We start from the raw sequence: 18928 nt of genomic DNA, 5'->3' as shown, positions 1-18928 counted from the left end.
CTGAAAAATTCATTTTTCCTTCATTTTATAGTTAGAATTTCTAGTTTCACCTTGTTTTGTTATTCTATTCATGAAAGATTTTTAAACTGCTTAATTTTATAAATAATCATACTTTGATGTTTTAAAATTTTAAGACACATATACTTTATAGGATTGCTGATGTGGTAATCAACAATAAAGTATTTTCATCCAAAAAATGAATAATCTGTGATTTTTCCCATCATTTTTTTAATAGAGAAAAGTTAACTAAAGCTGTACCTTCTTCTTTTTCTACTAGGAGAGATGTCTTGGATGACCTTGTAACACTGCATAATTTTAGAAATCAGTTCTTGCCCAATGCACTGAGAGAATTTTTTCGTCACATCCATGCCCCTGAAGAGCGCGGAGAGTATCTTGAAACACTTATAACAAAGTTCTCACATAGATTTTGTGCTTGTAACCCTGATTTAATGAGAGAACTTGGCCTTAGTCCTGGTAAGAATGTATATAGTGAATTCCTTCCTTCTCCCATTCCCATCTCTAGGTAAAAATAGTAGTAGATGAGACATTTTTCTCACTATGGGGAAAAATGCTTCCTGTAATTACAAATACTTGTCTTATTGCTTCTAGCAATAACTAGTTTGTCATAGCTATTACTTACATATAGTAAATATACTGTTTTAGGAGGAAAGTTAGACTTAGGTATATAAATTCTTTAAAATTCTTGTTTAAGCATTGGATATTTTTACTAGTCTAATCAAAAACTTGAGAAATTATTTTTAAAGCTTTTAATAATACACATATTACATAGGTAACACCTAGAATTTTTCTACTAAAATTTGTTTTTAATACAACTAGTTTTCACTGTTTGTGTGTATGTATATATGGGCATGGTATAGCCTGAGTCACCTATGTATTTTTTTCATGTGATAGAGATTTATTTCTCTCTTCATATCAAAAAAATCTTGTTGTGCTTATCTTACTACAGAGATTACAAAGCCTTTTCCTATCATATGAAATTTGTTGAGCATGCTTGTGCAAGACAATCTTTATTAAGATTAAGACTGCAATATTCTGAAAAATAAACACCATAGTAGTAGCAAGTAGTAGTAGCAAGTATCATGCGGTTTGCTACTGTTTTAACAGTAAACATCAACTATTGCCCTGAACAATATAAAGAAGAAAATTTTTTGTTGCGTGGGCTCAAGTTTAGCAATTTTTTCCCTAAAGATTTACTTTTGAGATTAATATGTAAATTCCATAGACCTTTTAAATACATATCTTAAATGACAAGGGTAATTTAATAGTCTTGTGAGATGTTTACGTTTTATTTTCTAGTACCAAGTTAATACATTTTCTTGTCATTAAAAATGCTTTCTAATTAAATTAGGTTTTTGTAAAAGCGTTTGAAAATAAATATCCGACTTTTTTTTAAATGGGAAGATATACTGACAGTACAAATGTATTTAATGGGTAGTTGAATGGGAATATCACATTTGAAAGCAAGAGGCAAATAAAGCCAACTCTGAAATTTTTAAATTTAGAATGACTTTTCACTATAAAGTCCTAAACTATTTGAAGAAAATACTCACTGAATTGGTGTTCATTTAGGATGATCGACATCCCTATTTGCCCAGGAGAGGAGTTTCCTAGGACACAAGACTTTCATCACCAAACTGGGGAAGGCCCAGGCGATTATGTTTAATTATAATCTAATCTTGAGCTTTAGAAATTGTGAACAGTTTTGCCTTTGAGACCACAGTTTAAAAACCAGCCAGTAATTCAAGGTGTTTCTTTTTCCTACCAGATGCTGTCTATGTACTGTGCTACTCTTTGATTCTACTTTCCATTGACCTCACTAGCCCTCATGTGAAGAATAAAATGTCAAAAAGAGAATTTATTCGAAATACCCGCCGTGCTGCTCAGAACATTAGTGAAGATTTTGTGGGGCACCTTTATGACAACATCTACCTTATTGGCCATGTGGCTGCGTAAGAGCACAGTTGCTAGGACTTCCACTTTTAACTTCAAACTAAAACTACCCAAGGACTTATTCAGCAGATATGGGGGTTACATTAGTGCTGGTCCTTCTAGCCTCTGCATACAATCAAGCTTGAGTGTACAACCTTTTTTTCTTTTACTCTTTTCTTTTTTAGTAATTTCCTTGGGGAACTAAAGAATTTTGCAGAATTTTTCTTAATTTTGCTTATCATGTTTTGCACAAAGCAGAGCCATTGTCTGACACAGCTGTTTAAGAATGTTAAACTGACATTATACTCTAAAAAAGATGGTATATTTGTGCATTAGATTTGCCTGAAAAACTTTATTCATTTCCATTCTTTTTTAAAATACCATGTAATGTGTACATATTTAACTAAAAAGATTTATAATCATAATTATTTTATTGTAAAGATTTTAACTAAAGCCTTTCCTTTTTCTCTCAAACTGAGTTCTGAAATTTATTTGATTCTGATATGAAATTATTACTGTCTTCATAAAAGTTGGATCTGACTTCAGTAGAAACCAATACCAGCTTCTCTTTCCTTTGAACTTTGAAAAGAGGATTGATTTGTTACTATGCAAAACAGGCACTTATTTTTATAACAGAAATTAATCACTTGACTTCATTTTTTAAATTTCTGCGTTAGTTAAGTCTCAAGTCCTTCAAACCATAGCAAAACACGTTAAAATCTGTTTCCACACATAAGAACAAATTGGCATTAGAACTTATATCTGAAGTAGTCAAACCTTACTATTCTCCTAATCTTTTTTCTTTTTTTTATAAATGTATTTTATTTATTTATTTTTGGCTGTGTTGGGTCTTTGTTGCTGTGCACAGGCTTTCTCCAGTTGCGGCAAGCGGGGGCTATTCTTCCTTGTGGTGCGCGGGCTTCTCACTGTGGTGGCCTCTCTTGTTGCAGAGCATGGGCTCTAGGCACACGGGCTTCAGTAGTTGCAGCACGCGGTCTCAGTAGTTGTGGCTCGCGGCCTCTAGAGCACAGGCTCAGTAGTTGTGGCACATGGGCTTAGTCGCTCCGCGGCATGTGGGATCTTCCCGGACCAGGGCTCGAACCCACGTCCCCTGCATTGACAGGCGGATTCTCAACCACTGCGCCACCAGGGAAGCCCTCTCCTAATCTTGATGATTTCTGTTCAGAATCAGTTGGGAAAAGAATATTGTGAATGATAGTAAACAGTCTGTATTCATTCATTCAGTTTATATTTATCAAGGGCCTTCCATGTGCTAAGCATTGTGCCAGGTACTAGTGATACCTGGACATGGGCCCTGCCTTCACAGAAGTTACATGGTTGGGTAATGAGAGGAAAACTACTGCTTAATGGAGAGCAAATGTATGATGTGTATCTTAACAGTTATTTAATCATTAAAACACTTAACATTGGAATGATAAAGAACAGTGTATTTATATGGTAAGTCACAAGTTCCTGGAAATGCCTCTAAGTGAAAAGCATCAGCTTTGGAATGATACACTAAGTGATGAGTGGAGCTGCTAGTTTAGGGGAAGGGAACTGGGGGAGGGGGAAGTCCTTGCTAGAGGTGTAGAATCCTGACTTCCAGATCTGGCCCTAATATTACAACTGAACGATGTACTACAGAATTTTCAAAGACAAGACATAAGATAACCAAAACAACTTTTGAAAGTCAAAGGGACTTTCAGACTGGTAGTAAACAATTTCTAAGATTCTGAAGCAGATATCTAAATATATTTCACATGTGCATAATTTTGAATTCTATGACAAAATAATTCTAATAAGTGTACTAATCATTGAGTCTTCATAAATGCATACACCTGTGTAAACCGAACCCATATCAAGATATGCAACCTTACACAATGTATATGCAGTTAACACTGTACCCCTTAATATAAAATATAAACTTTATAACCATAGAGGTGTATTTACCCTGTTGGTTATCTTACAGTTGTCATCTGTCTTATATATAGCCTATGTTATAAACTCCACAATATAATGGTACAATTTGCTTTGGACAGTCATATATATTTTAAATAAATTAAGAAAAAATGCTCTTTTGCATTTACCCACATTATCATTATATCTTAGATGATCAGTAGGGAGAGTTTAGAGAAAGTCAATGTCTCATTTCTCACTACAAAATTAAGTGTAGCCTCCCTAGTGTGGCATGTAAGACCCTTCACGAACTGGCCTCTGCTTACCTTTAAAGCCTCATCTCCAGCAACATTCCTCAAATGTGGTCTGGTCTGTCTTTGCCTTTTACACGCTGTTCTTTCTGTAGCATCCTCCTCTCCCTCCTGTATCTAAAGTCCCCCTGGGACTTCTCTGGTGGCGCAGTGGTTAAGACTCGCACTCCTGGAGGCTTAGGAGGCAGGGGGCCCCCCCAGGCAGGGGGCCCAGGTTCGATCCCTGGCCAGGGAACTAGATCCCACATGCATGCCACAACTAAGGAGCCAGTGAACTGCAACTAAGGAGCCCACCTGCCTCAACTAAGACCTGGTGGAACCAAATAAATATTTAAAGTCCCCCTACTAATCACCTAAGATCCACCTCAAATATAATTTCTTGGTCAAAGCTCTCAAAGACTGTCTCTATCATACATACCACTGGTGTTAATTAATTTTCTACATGTCCAACTTCTTTATCAAAATGTGATCTTTTTAAGGTCAAGGATTGCTCCCAGCCTGTCAGATTCTATTGTAAGGCCTGAACTAGGCAAGTGGCAGAGGATTTACAGAGGAGGAATGAATTTTTAAAAACAACTGAAAATTGATAGGATTTAGTGATTTGGGAGAAGGGTTTCTAATATGAGGATCTGGTTGTCCTATCATCAAAGGTAGCTACTAGGAGAAGCAACCAATGGGATGAAATAGAAAAGATGATGTTTCCAATTTTTGGATGTTTTGAATTTGAAAGAATCAACAGAACATTGCAGCTACAGAATAAGACTAGATATGTAAGTTTGGGGGTCATTAGAATTGGAGTACGTTATATGAGGTAAAGCATGGGAAAAGACACCTCCTCTAGGGAATATGTTGAGTAAAAAGAAATACTTGGGAAACACAGCATTTCAGGTTTGGTAGAGAAAAAGAAGAAAGAAAATGAGGGTTCGTTAAAACTGTAGAAGGACCAGAGAAGAATGGCATCCCGAGAGCTAGGGAAGGGGAGTTTCAAGAAGGATGCTGAGCTTTGCATGTGCCGCAGCCCAAGTAGATTGTTCCTTTCCCGTCTACACTCAGACCTTTTCGAGTCTACCTTTTCCACTTGGGGCTGAGTTCTTTGAGGCTAGAAAATCATAGTAGCGCTAACGGCTTTTATATCGTCTCTGCCCAAATACCTCCTTATTCAATGTGTAATCTGAGCTCTGCGGAAACCCACAAGAGTACTTATGGTCCACTGCAACACAGACCTGTCTACACCTTCCTTCCCGGTAAGGGCCGTGTTGTTTCAAGCCCAGAACACACCATACCAACTGCATGCTGCTAGTGCATCCTTTCTATACTTCATCATTACTTATGTTTTCAAAATACAGTACAGATTATATTTTTTTAAGAAAAGGAAAAGAGAAAATTCTCGAAAACTTTTACGAGTCCTCCAAATTGATCGTCAACAGGATTTTTTCTAAGCGCACTCTGTTCAAACTAACACTCTCTAATCTCATCTGTGGTGCTTTCTCTCTGGAAAGCTTGTAACCCCTCCGCCTCTTTACCTGTTGGAATGTTATTTGTCCTTCAAAGTCCCCTCAGACTCTTTCCCCTCCAGGGCAACTTTCTCAATTCTTGCAGGTGGAAATTTATGTCTCCCTCAGTACCTAACACAGACCTTGGCCCAAAGCAGTTTCTCAGTAAACCTAACTGAATTATTTTAGCCCTGGTTTAGTTTCTAATATATAAGTATATAGAAAGATGACTTTACTATTTGCATTTCAAAAAAATATAACCAGACTTTTCAAGTGTACACAATTTACAAATCAGAATGTTTAGAGTTAACTTAAAAAAACGAATACAGATTCAACCTATGTATTATTCTAGATGTAAATTCATTTCTCTGGGTCTTCTAATTTCAAATATTTGCATAAATTACTGCTACTTTGATTGTCTTTTTTTAATTTTGAGAGTTTAAGCCATTGATCTTGTTACGTCTCTAAACTGATCTTTTACATGATTGGCAATATTATTAATATGGTGCTCAATGAGAGCTTGTTCAGAAGTCTATATATTTAAAATAATAACCCATTTATTCTAATTGGAGTCTGTTTTACTGTGTTTAAAGTGAACTTTTTCTTAATTTATCACTATTAATAGCTGAACTGCCTACAGCTGTTTACAAGCATTTGTAAGTGAATTATGTCCACTTTGGGAAGCCATCCTAAGGAAACAATCCAAAATAGAGGAAAGGCAGTACGTACACTCTTAGTCACGTCATTGTTTTTAATTTCAAAAAAAGAAAAAGATAGAAACAACCAGAATGCCCAAAACCTGGGGCTCTTCTAAAAAATAACCAATATTTGAGTACACACGGGGTACCAGACAGCACGCTAAGCACTGGTCAAGTAGACCAGAACCCATCCTCATGACCTGTTATTATGATGCCATGATGTTTATGAATAATGTGAGTTAACAGTTATAAATAATGAAAAATATTAAAAAGAAGATTAAATTGCATATATACACACATTACGGTTACTATGTAAAACAAAGCAAAAACCTATGAATGGAAAGAACAGACTGGGATACAATATACCAAGATATTATGGATAATGGATTTTTTTTTTCTTATTTCTTCTTTCAAATGTTATTAAGGATGATGTATTTTAGAGAGAACAAAATAAATTCATTGAAGTACTCAGAAAATAAAGATAAATAGTGTTCCTAATTTAACTAGTATTGCTTCCCCTCAGAATGTTTCCAGGTATTTTTATTCAAAATTTGTTTCATTTTTAAAAGACACTTGGCTGATCTGTTAAATCATATCTGGACAAATGTTTTGTTTTCAGGCTTAGAGAAGTGGATTGTTTTATTTTATTTTTGTCTAATCAAATTAAAGACCAACAAGAGAAAGATACCAAATCTTTACAGAGGAAATTTTCATTTGTTTAAAAAAAAAAAATTGGCTTTCTTCTCGGCCTGGTTGTACAGGAGGGTTGGATTTAATTTAAAATGATTAATGAGATTTTGTCAGGCCCCTTGACTTTACTCCACTGCAGTTTGTCAATGCAACAACCTGGGAAGCCAGGACGCCACTCTGTCGCCCAAAAGTACTCTCTGGGGAAAAAATTTACTGGCAGAACTAGTGCCAGGTACATGTCAATGGCATTGTCTCTCGGGTATCGACAGTTTAAAAGTCTCAATCGGAAAATGTATGTTTTGGGAACGCACATACCTAGGATGTTTTCAGTCTCTTGCAAGTGGTTAATCACTTTTAAAATATTTAAGTTGTTGATGTTTTCCAAAAGAAACTATTTCAAGACAAAATCTTTACCAGTATGTCCCTTCTCCCTAAATTATTTTAAAAATTAAACAAGAAAGGAATTCTAAGATCTCCGCTCACTTGCTGTTTTTCTTTTTCTTTTTTTATTTAAAGATTTAAGGTGGAGCTTTTTTAAAAAAGTAAAATTATTTTTCACTTTCGAAAATACTTTTTTTTAACCATTAGCATGACCTAATTTTGTCATCAAGTTTTTAAAATAAGCTATAAATTTGTGATCTGACATAATACACTCTTCCGTACTTATGTACTTATATTTTAAAATGTTCAATATGATTAGCTAAAACAAAATTACTGAATGTAGCCAGTTGTCAGGTGTAAATATAATATGTATTTTTGCTTTGTTGCTTAATTAACCACATAAGGAAACAATACTAATGTAGGACTATCTTTGGAGAAATTTAACATAATGTATATTTGCCAATTTTTTTTTATCAAAGCAAAAAATTAGCAAAGAGTGCTTTCCTGTTAAACAATATCAGGATGGTGGTCTCTTCTGAGCTGTGTGCATGTACACAACCTGAAGAGAAAGACCCTCAGCCAGAGCCGGGCTTCCATTGACTGTCGGCTTCGTTCCTGTGGTAGGAAATCTGAGAAAAGCACAGAAAAGTGGAGAGGCCTAGAACAGTTGATCGAGGCTGCAGCTCTTACCGAGAAGACAACACAAGAAACAAAATAAGTCCCTGTGTGTATATACCAGCACCACTGTCACCGATCACATTGCCCTGCAGTGAGTTTCTTCCAGAGTATTTGCAATCTTGAGGCCAGCGAATAGTTTATTGCATTTCTAAAATTCTCAGAAACTATAGACACTATTTTCAAAGTGTGTGAATTTTCGTGTTATTGCAGTTTGGGTGCTGCATTGCATATGTCTTCCCTAATGTAGACAATTGCGTTTATGAAGGAATTCACAGTTATTTATTTTAGTTAACTTTGGAGATTTTTGTTCTTACTGACTTCATAAATCAAAAAAATATATATTTCTCTCCCTCCCTCAATTAATCTCCTTCCTTTTTTCTGGAACAAAGAAAATAATACATCCAAAAAAGATCATGGCCATTGTCAATAATGAAGCAGAGAAATGAGAAACTCTTGCGTGAGGCCCAGTTCCTGTTGCGTTAGGTGAAGCCCATGCAAACAGCTCTCGCAGGTGACGTTTATTACCAGGTTGAATTTGTATGTGTTCTTGGTCTGGTTACCCCCTCAGAAATCTGGTTTTATCGACTCACCTCAAGCAAATATATTTTTCATGGCATTGATTTTTTGTTTGTGTGATTTATTTTTTTCTCTCTCTCTTTTTCTTTTAATTTGGTTATTTGTGGCTTTGATTTTTAAATCCAGAACTAAAGGGAATGTTACTGTGCTGACTTACCAAATGTGATCAGTACATTCTCTGTACCAGCCTACAGAAAGCTGATTGATGATCATGGAATCAGAGCAAGGAAAGTCACCAGAATCAAATGCTTTGTGTTTTGCAACAGACCAAAATAGCCAACAGCATCTCTCTCTCTCAACAGAGATGATTTTTGCACAGTTGAAAGTTGAAAAAAAAATTAAATTAAAATTTAAAAATGAAAAATTGTAAGAAAGGTATAAAGGACATGACGGGGGGACCCTGTCGCCCCCATCCCCTCCCACTTCCGGGCCCCCATCATTAGCTGTTTGGAGCTAGTGGCCCTGCCTTTTTCAATGTGTGTATGTGTATAAATGCATGTATTTGTTCAAAGACTGGGACGCGGATATCATGGAGATGGCACACCAGGTAAACAGCAGCAGTTTCCTCCACTTTATACAAATACACTAATAAAATAATACACACGCATTATAATACCCCCAAAAGAAGTACCTCTCAGGCAGCTGGCAACCTGAGACGGGTATCATTGAAACTGAAACACAACTCCAACCCGTATCAGAATTGCATTTTGAATACCGTGGGTTTTGGGATAAGAATGGGATGGAGGGGGCCACAGGTGTTTTGGGAAGGGCAGCGAAGAGCAAGCTACACTAGTTCAGGTCAAACTTCCTTGGCTAGTGCTATAGACGGAGTGTGTCCCCCCCAAATTCACATGTTGAAACCTAATCCCCAGTGGGATGGTATTCAGAGGTAAGGTCTTTGGCAGGTGATTAGGTGTGAGGGTGGAGCCCTCCTGAATGGGATTACTGCCATAAATAAATAAATAGACACAAATACATAAATGCATAAATAAAATTTGATAACTGAAGTCAACTGGCTACCAGATATTGTCAATATTTGCTGCTGTGTGTCTCTTTATTTTATGCTGTTAAGTGGAACAGTGTTTTGACCTTCTCAGCAATTTCCCTTGTCATCGACTCAGAATGTCTCTAATTCTTTTGTTATTATTACATCAACTTATTTAAAACCTTACTACAGCCAATCACATTTCGGGCATGGCCTGCTCTCCTAAAGTTATTCTGATGCATTCTGTGCTTTTCTATTTCAGAGAAATCTCATTTCTCACATATTCAAGATCACTATAGCCGCCAAGTACCTATAATATGACATAAATTTAGGGCATTACATTTTACATGACAGTGAAGTTTTAACATAAATATCTAACTAAGCGTTCAAAGATGGCTCACTTTGTGCAAGGAAGGAGTTAACCAGGTGTGGTGAAAGAGAACAAAAATGAAAAAAACTGTGCCCTGTCCTCCAAGACTTCAGTGGGAGGAAGGCAACCGTAATCACATACAGTTCTATAATACTTTATATCTACCACGGCAACTTTGCAGAGGTCTGGAGATGCTATGTGAGCTTTAGAGGTTCACATGACCATTTATAGGGATGAGGGGAGGCAGACCCCCAAGTACATTTGGTGTATTACTAACCGTAATGTACAGCAGAAGAAGTGTGTTCAAAGAGCTTAAAACAAAACCAAACCTAGTATTTTAGGAAGAGAAGAGTGAGCAATTAGTACCAACCAGCTGAGTATAAAGGGGAGGAATGTGATTTCAGTAGGTGTCCTCCCGGGTAGGGCAATAGCATAATCAAAAGCCTGGAGACATACAAGTGTCTGAGGTCATGGAAGTGAATAATCTGCTGGAATTGGAGGGTAAGGTCTGAGCAATGATATAGTGGAAGAAAGGGCTGGAAAATATAGATTGGACAAAGAAGAAGCTAAAATGGAGAATTGGGACTTTTTATTTTTGTAGGCAATTGGAAATGTTCATGAACAAAGATGTCATTTCTGATCTGTGGTTTGGGAAGAACTTTCTAAAGCCAATCTAAAATGTCAAACAGAAATGCAACAGATTGTAGGATAAGGAAACCAGTGAAGAGGCTACTGGAATTATGCAAGTGAAATAAGGTGGAAATCTGAATTTTAGTATTGCTATTGGAGTGGAAACGATAGAGGAAAGATTTGAGAGGCATTTTGGAAGTAAACCCTCTTGGGGGAAGACTGAATGTTGGCCATAAAGATGTAACATAACTCCAGTTAAGTGTGATAAATTGGGAGATTGGGATTGACATATATACACTAATATGTATAAAATGGATAACTAATAAGAACCTGCTGTATAAAAAAATAGATAAAATAAAATTTAAAACACAAATGACTCCAAATGGTCTGAAGAAGGCGTTGCTGTTATAAACAGAGAGAACACAAGTGCAGGGCAAACTGACTTGGGTTGGAGGTAAGGTGGTGATGAGAGGGAGAGGCTGAATCTCCTTTAGGTCAGTAGATTTAAAGTGCAGACAGGACAGTTATGAGAAGGAATTCAGCAGGTAGTTTGAAATGTAATCTAGCGCAGAGATTGGAGATAAATGCTAAGTTTACATTTCGGGAGAGTCCTCTGCATACACATGACAGAAGAAACCACAGGAATAGATACATATACTGAGGTTGTCATGATCACTTCACACAGTGCATGGAAAATAGTATGGTCTAAATAACTATTTGTTGAATGAGCAAGTTGATATTGATAAGTGTTCTCAAATATCCAAAAATCTCAAAGTACTTTAATAACAAGCCTTGGATAGAGAAAGATAGCATCCTGTTGCAATGCAAAGAACCTTTCACTAAATCACCAAGGTCCTATCTATTCAGAAAAGTTTCCTCTTGCCAATCCATGTCCCTGCCAGGATATGAAGGGCTCTATTTATCAAATAGCCTTTTTTTTTTTTTTAATGGATAGACTGCAATTGGCCCTATAAATGGAGGACTCAAAACTAAAATGATACTAAACCAAGTTAAATCTTGCACTGATGATTAAGACCCATGCAAATCCATTACCCCACCCCCAACCTGAATATTTCTCAGAATCCTTAGAAACTCAGGTTGAGTTGCTTTCACAGCTCTCTGAGGTTCAGCGTTGCAAAGTACCTTCGGGTGATGTCTCATTGCCCTCACTTTCTTTGCCAGGGTGCTGTTCCTGATACAAGTGTAACTAAGCTCTAAAACAGCCAAAATGGGGACTTCCCTGGAGATCCAGTGGTTAAGCCTTCGCCTTCCAATGCAGGGGGTGCAGGTTTGATCCCCGGTCGGGAAGCTGAGATCCCACATGCCTCGAGGCCAAAAAACCAAAACATAAAACAAAAGCAATATTGTAACAAATTCAATAAAGACTTTAAAAAATGGTCCTCTTTAAAAATAAATAAATAAATAGCCAAAATGGTGCTCTTCCCTGCAGTTTCCTTGTCTTAGATTATGACGTGTTCTTAGCAGAAACAGGAAGAGAAACTCTCTCCTCACAGGCTTAGACATAATCTCTGAGGCCCTCCTGACTCTCCTCCACTGATTCTGCCTTCAGCCTCCAGCGTGTCAGTTTCCCCTCAAAGCCATTCTCTGCATGCAAATCGGCCAGACATCCCTGGGTCACCAGCCTCACCAATTTCTCCAACAGACCCACACTCGGCTTAGGACCACCCAGCACTGCTCAGCTTCTCCAGCCAGGCACCTGCCTCATAACCTGGGGGACTAGAGTTTATTGTCTACACCAGGACACTTCTGAGAGTGCTAAAATGCTAAACCAGATGGTACTCAAGACAACAGGTGTAAACTAGGAATTGTGGTCGCCCTACCCATGACTATAATACAATGTGATAAATGCAAAAATAAAAGTTTAAACACTTTGCAGGGGAACCATTTTAAATGTAATGCACCAATGGGTCCAAATTTGTTTCCAATCAAAAACACCTTTAAATTATTTTCCGGTCAGCATCCATGATAAAAACCATACCGTTAAGCCGGGGGTATTTGCACCAGGCTGCAGAGCAGAGCTCTGGCTCTGGAGGGAAATAATCTTTCAGCTTGTTGGAAATGCATTTTGTAACTTAGAATCCCTGTAGAGGAGCGCATTTTGTAGTTTGGTCAAAACCCTAAGGAACTGAGTCTCAGAAATCTCTGGAAAGATTATGGAGATATTTATTTGGCAATGATCTTAATAAAATCAAAATTACAGATAACGTTTCTCTGACTCCTTTAATCTTCACAAGTGCATGCTGAGAACATAAACGTGACTTTACTTAGAGGTCACAGGCTAGTGAGTTCTGGATATTGGCTATAGTGACATATTTGCATATCTGTATCTATCCAAATATATCCATCCATCCCTGAGCAGGTCTGGAAAAGGGTATGCCAAAGCAGAGGGAGCAGCAAATGCAAAGGCTGTGAGGCAAAAACAAGGTTGGTCCCTGTACCGTAGAATGGAAGCTTCAGGAAGGAAGATGACGTTTTATTCACTTTTCTATTCCAAGCACCTAAAAAAGTCACTGAAGCATAAGAAAAAGTCAGTAAACATTTAAGGAATGTATGAATGAATGAATGAATGAATAGGAGACCCCTTGGAGGGAAATGGTCTTAGGGATGAAGGCAGAGGTCATAGCTTGTGGATCTTGGTAGGCGGTAGTAAGACAATGGGGTTCTGTTCAAGTGCAGCGGGATGTTACAGCAGGATTTAGAAAGAGGAGTGATGTGATGTGATTTATGTTTTTAAAACAATCATTCTGACTGTTGTGTGAAGAATGGACAATAGGGTGGAAGAAGAACAAAAGTAAGGAGGCCAGTTATCAGGCTTTTGAGGTTGTTCAGATGGAAAGTCACAGAGGCTTGGAAAAGGGCAGTGGCCACAGAGATACAAAAAATTGAATGCTCCGAGATTTTTGGCTTTAAAAACTGGGTAGATGATGGTGCCATTTAGTATGATGAAGAATATGTTTAGGAAAGAAATTCAAGGGTGTTTAGCTACTAACCTAGAAAAATATAAAAACTAGTTAAGAATAGAGGGGACTGTTTATAATAAAATATTAAGTAAAAAAAAAAAAAACCTAGTCGGAATGTATACAATAATTACAATTATGAAGAGGATATATTTGTATATTGAAAAAGATAAGTTTAAAATATGGTTACATAAAGACGTTGATTTGTTGAGAATTTTGTGTTTTAAACATTTTCATTTGAAGTTTTACTCTTCGTGTTATAATATTGTTGGTGAAATATAAAAAGCAAAATTCTAGTAAAAGGCCGTAAGTCTATGAGAAAAGTCTAAAATGATTGCAATGCAGAATAAAATTTCATTCTAATAAATTCATTAAAGAATGTTGTAATGGAATTATTATGAAACCATTAAAAGCTGTATTCCCAGGTCTTGAGATCCAAAGCAGAATTAATGTGGACAGTTGGGGAGAGTGAGAAACAAAAGCAAAACAAAACAAAAAAGTCAAACCCAGATTATTGACATAAAATTTTACTGATAAAGTCCGCAAGAGAAGGAGAGTCTGTGAGCTCCCATCATAATCCATTCCATGACTTATAACCTTAATTTCTTTCTTTTTTTTTAAAAAAATTATTTTATTGAAGTATAGTTGATTTCCAATGTTGCATTAATTTCTGCCGTACAGTAAAGTGATTCAGTTATACATATATATACATTATAACCTTAATTTCTTTAGAATTTTTCCACCTTTTTCTAACATAAGGGCCCCAATCTCCCTATGTTTCACTTCGAGGCCTTTTCTTGTTTTGCGGTCAGTGGGAATGGATAACAACTCACCGTCAGCTTCAGTGAGGAGCACTTCATATACTTGAACACCTTTTAATTATTCCTTCTTTTGTTCAGACAGGTAAATCCTGTTACCATGCTAAGGCACGTTAAGAATAGATTGTTCAGTAGTAATACCACCCCACATCCTTGGCTTGGCTATATTGAGAGCTACAAATGGATTTTATACAAATGATTTCTGCATGAAATTATCATGATCAATAATGAACTTGTTTGGGCTTCCCTGGTGGCGCAGTGGTTGAGAATCTGCCTGCCAATGCAGGGCACACGGGTTCGAGCCCTGGTCTGGGAGGATCCCACATGCCGCGGAGCAACTAGGCCCGTGAGCCACAATTACTGAGCCTGCGCGTCTGGAGCCTGTGCTCCGCAACAAGAGAGGCCGCGATAGTGAGAGGCCCGCGCATCGTGATGAAGAGTGGCCCCCGCTCGCCGCAACTAGAGAAAGCCCTCGCACAGAAACGAAGACCCAACACAGCCAAAATAAATAAATAAATTAATTAAGTAATTAAAAATATAATAATAATAATGAAGTTGTTACAGTTCAACTTTCTGTGGGACCCCCAGGGAAGCAGAGCAGGTATAAATCGGTGCCTGGTGCGTATTGAAAGCCCTGAGCTTCACATACATGTTTTCACTTCCCTTTAAACAGCAGCTACCCTAGAACTCCACGAACTCAAAAACAACCACATCTGCCAGAAAACTTACCCACACTTCCAATTTCTGTATAAAATAAGATTTCCTTCTTATTCACAGCTGTTATCCAACCCGATGACCAGACTGATAAATTCTGCTGTGATCCATGCATTTCAAATGCATGAAGAACTCCCAAGGCCAAAGTGAAAATGCAAGGAGAAAATTTTCCGCAACACTTACTAAAATGTGAATGTTTTACTAATTCTGTCCTTAGGAAAAGAACACACAGACTTGTTGGAGAGAGCATTTTTCCACATAGACATGTTTATCTCTAACATTTCATTTTTAGATTGAAAGAACACTCATCTGGAAACAAAGATCCTGACTTCACCTAAGTACAAAAGCAGAGAAAAATCTCAAATTCTTCATTCAAACCCCTCTGCAAGTGTTTCTACATCCTGTATAAACCATTTTTTTAAGAACGGAAGATTCTTTAAACATGTCTTTGGAAGATCTAAAAATGAATGTAGATCTGATTTTATTTGGAACTAATACCTTCATTCTATCCCAAAGAAGAGATCTGATTAAATGAAGTAATTGTATTTCTTTAACGGAAGTGTGAGGTCTTACTTAAGGGGTCTCTGAATACAAAATCTATGCATGATTGCATGCGTATATGTATTAGCAAATGTGTTTGGTACTTGCCAGCATGAATGTTACGCTAAGATGTTAGTGTTTTCGACAGTAACTCCCCAAGTTAGCAAACTGAAGTCTAATGCCTGAATTTATCTATGTAAATTTGAATGAACTTGACCCAAGCTTTCGTGGGGCCCTAGGCAAAGCCAGATGTTCATGTCCTTAGGCACATTTCCATACCCCACACACCTGAAGGCACAGAGAAATATGGGAAGGAAAAGAGTAAAATTTCTTAAGACAAGCTTCGGGATCTTGCAGACGGGAGTCTGGGGAAAGCAGCTGGCAATGCTTTGTAAACTGAACACAAGATGTATTCTGACCATTAGCCGTTAACCGTGGTGCTCAAAACGAGACATTTTAAACAAAATATGAATGAGATTTTCAGAGAAATACTCTCTTCTTTGCACCAAATTTTGCTGCACGTTGCGGTCAGTTTCTCACATTTTGCCACCTAGTGGACAACCTGAAAACTACAAGATTCCCCTCCCCCCACCCAATGATTAATTTCCATACTCTCCAGGAAGAATTGCCCTGAGTCAACCTAGGGCAAGGATTTTGTTTGTTTTGTGCATTGGTGCTCCTGGAACAGTGCCTGGCACTTAGTAAGCCATCAGTAGTTAGCTGTTTAATGAAGGATCAGTTACCACTGGAGGTACACTCCACTTAAGGATTATTAGTATGGAGAATGTCATCGAAAATATAGCTACAGTATGGTATTGGCGAAATATGTTTCCTAACTGAAATAAAAGTTCCAAATTATTTCAAAAGTAAAGGGTGGTCTGTAGTCTCAGGTTAGAGAAATATCTACATAGCTCAGTAGGAACAGGAGATGTCTTCATTGCTCTGTGTAGACAGATCATCCAGATGTTTCAATCTGATATGAGCACCTACCTCTCCTTCACCCCAACTGCTCCAAATAAAACTAAGTTTACCCTGGAAAATGCCCTTTCTCCTTGGACTAAAAACCATGACTGGCTTTCTTCGTGCTTTAGGCTGTGATACTTCTCATTCCCTTTTTCTGTTACCAAAAATTATTAAATCCATTTAGCCCTCTTTTTATAAAAAGAATACATATGCATATGTATAAATATATGTTTTTCTTTTTCAAAATAACATTCCATGCTTCTACTTCAATGAGCCTAAAGTGTTAATGATTCTTAGACATATTTCTCCTGGCATAAAGATTGGTAATTTTAAAAAGCAGAATAATGATCATAACTTTTAGATTCAGTATTCCTCTAATGTCTTTTTGGTTTTTCAGACTGTCTTTTGAAAATATTTTAAAAAGCAAAACATATGACTATGTTTTAGTACCTCAACATTTAGGCTAAAAGAATTCATAGGTAATCCACCTCAAATTTCTTTCTCAGGAGAATTAATTTCCATTCTGAAATCAGCAAAATAAGTATACATATAACATATGCTAGTAGTTCATTAAAAGAACTTATTCTTTTTGTTTTCAAATCAGGCTGATCTTAGGTTGACAATATCCTAACATGTTTTCATAATATATTGTTGAGATACAAAGCTTGTTTCCTTTTTTAACTGAAAGCATGTATATTCATTATATAAAACTCATTTATGTTACATACTTTAAAAGTGGACGTTGCAATGCAACTGCTTCCTAAGGTGATTTTTGCCCCTCTGAAAACAAAAGGTTTAAGTAGTATTTTTATAAGTAAAATCATTTCTTACATATTTGGGTGACTGAGTATAACATTCAGATGTACATACAAAATAACATATGCAAGAAAAACAAAGTTTAGAATACCATTTTAATTATTTTTTAGTGTATGTGAAATAATTTGTTTTTCTCAACTCTGTCCCAGGGTCAAGGTCTATAGCATTTATTGGAACCAGCTATTTCTCTCATTTTCATAAGGTCCCAGGAGGCAATAGTCATACATTGTTACTTCAGCCTTCAAAGAGGCAAAGCAGTACAGAGCCCTGTACTGTAATAGACAACACAAAACAGTCCCAATTTCAGTTCCTGTTATACTGACAAGTCTCCTTCAGGTAAGAGATGGAAACATTCTTTTATCATTATAAGGTTAGTGACAATTTTAATGGAATAAAAAGATTATTCTTACTGCATCGGGGATAGAAGTTCGGGGTGTGGGTATGGGGGGGAAGATGTCTTTTCCCTTTTATGTTTGTGTTGTTCAGAAGTTCTCTTTAATTGGTTTAAAGCTAGCTCATAATCTCAACATTAATACTGACAATGAAAGCTATTGAGGACACATTATTTATAGAGCCTGACCAAAGAATTCAATGTACATATTTTTTTTCATTAAAAGAAGATAAGTAGTTGATTTTCTACCTGAGAGGTTTTGTCTCTTAACATCAATAATATAGTATTCCTTGCATTTGCTCCATCATTGTGACTAGAAATATTCTAAATTTAGTTTATTCGCCTCAAACACACAATGTGTAACATTTTTAAAACAAATAAGAGTTTCAAAATTAACTTTTCCTGACTGATATGCATGACTTATGTGGGAAAAGATAGTGAAGATCACACAAACACATATTCACATAGAGAAGTTATGGAAATTAGAGAGAAAGAGGGGAAAAAAACCCAACAAATACCTCTAAAGTTGTTGAAAGACTTTCAAATAGACAATTCCTTCAGATTTTATATTTTGATATAATTTGCTGTTTAAACAAAAAGACCTCTCATTTGGGAGAGGGTTTTTTTAAAGATAAAAATAAATCAAGGAAAGTAATAATACAACATGTGTTTAAACTAAACGGCTTCTGTTTTGTTGTAAAATACATATAACATAAGTGAATTATGTTTCATAAGAGTGTAAAATTTATAAATGACAGTTTCATATGGGCAGAGATGAAATGTATGTAAATTATGTTTTAATATGTTAATGTTTTATAATCTAGGAAGATTATACACCATTTTAATCTTGCTTTTTAATGATTTCTTACAAATATTCATTTATTACTTTTCAATCCACACCTAGGAATTAAGAAGAAAAACCTGTTGAAAGCAAAGAGTTAGTTGTTGTTTCTTGGTTTAAATGGGGCAAATTCTGATTTCATAGAGGAGAACTTATTATGACAATTTCTAAAACACAGTGACCGTGTTTTTAGTGTTTCATGTACGTGC

At 36.5% G+C, this 18928-nt stretch overlaps 1 protein-coding gene across 1 annotated transcript in view; it reads left to right on the top strand.

Annotated features, from left to right (window-relative positions):
• The window catches only part of FBXO8 (F-box protein 8), a 36903-nt gene extending 34479 nt beyond the window's left edge, over window positions 1-2424 (top strand). Inside the window, exons 5-6 of the mRNA XM_036855751.1 lie at window positions 278-474; window positions 1787-2424. Coding sequence (XP_036711646.1) covers window positions 278-474; window positions 1787-1974 — 385 coding nt within the window. The 3' untranslated portion in view covers window positions 1975-2424. The remainder of the gene's footprint in view (window positions 1-277; window positions 475-1786) is intronic.
• Window positions 2425-18928: the final 16504 nt, after the last annotated feature.

The sequence above is a fragment of the Balaenoptera musculus genome, chromosome 6 (assembly GCF_009873245.2).
Source record: "Balaenoptera musculus isolate JJ_BM4_2016_0621 chromosome 6, mBalMus1.pri.v3, whole genome shotgun sequence".
Lineage (NCBI taxonomy): Eukaryota > Metazoa > Chordata > Mammalia > Artiodactyla > Balaenopteridae > Balaenoptera > Balaenoptera musculus.
Note: the sequence above shows the minus strand (reverse complement) of the source record. Positions and strands in the feature narration are given on the sequence as shown.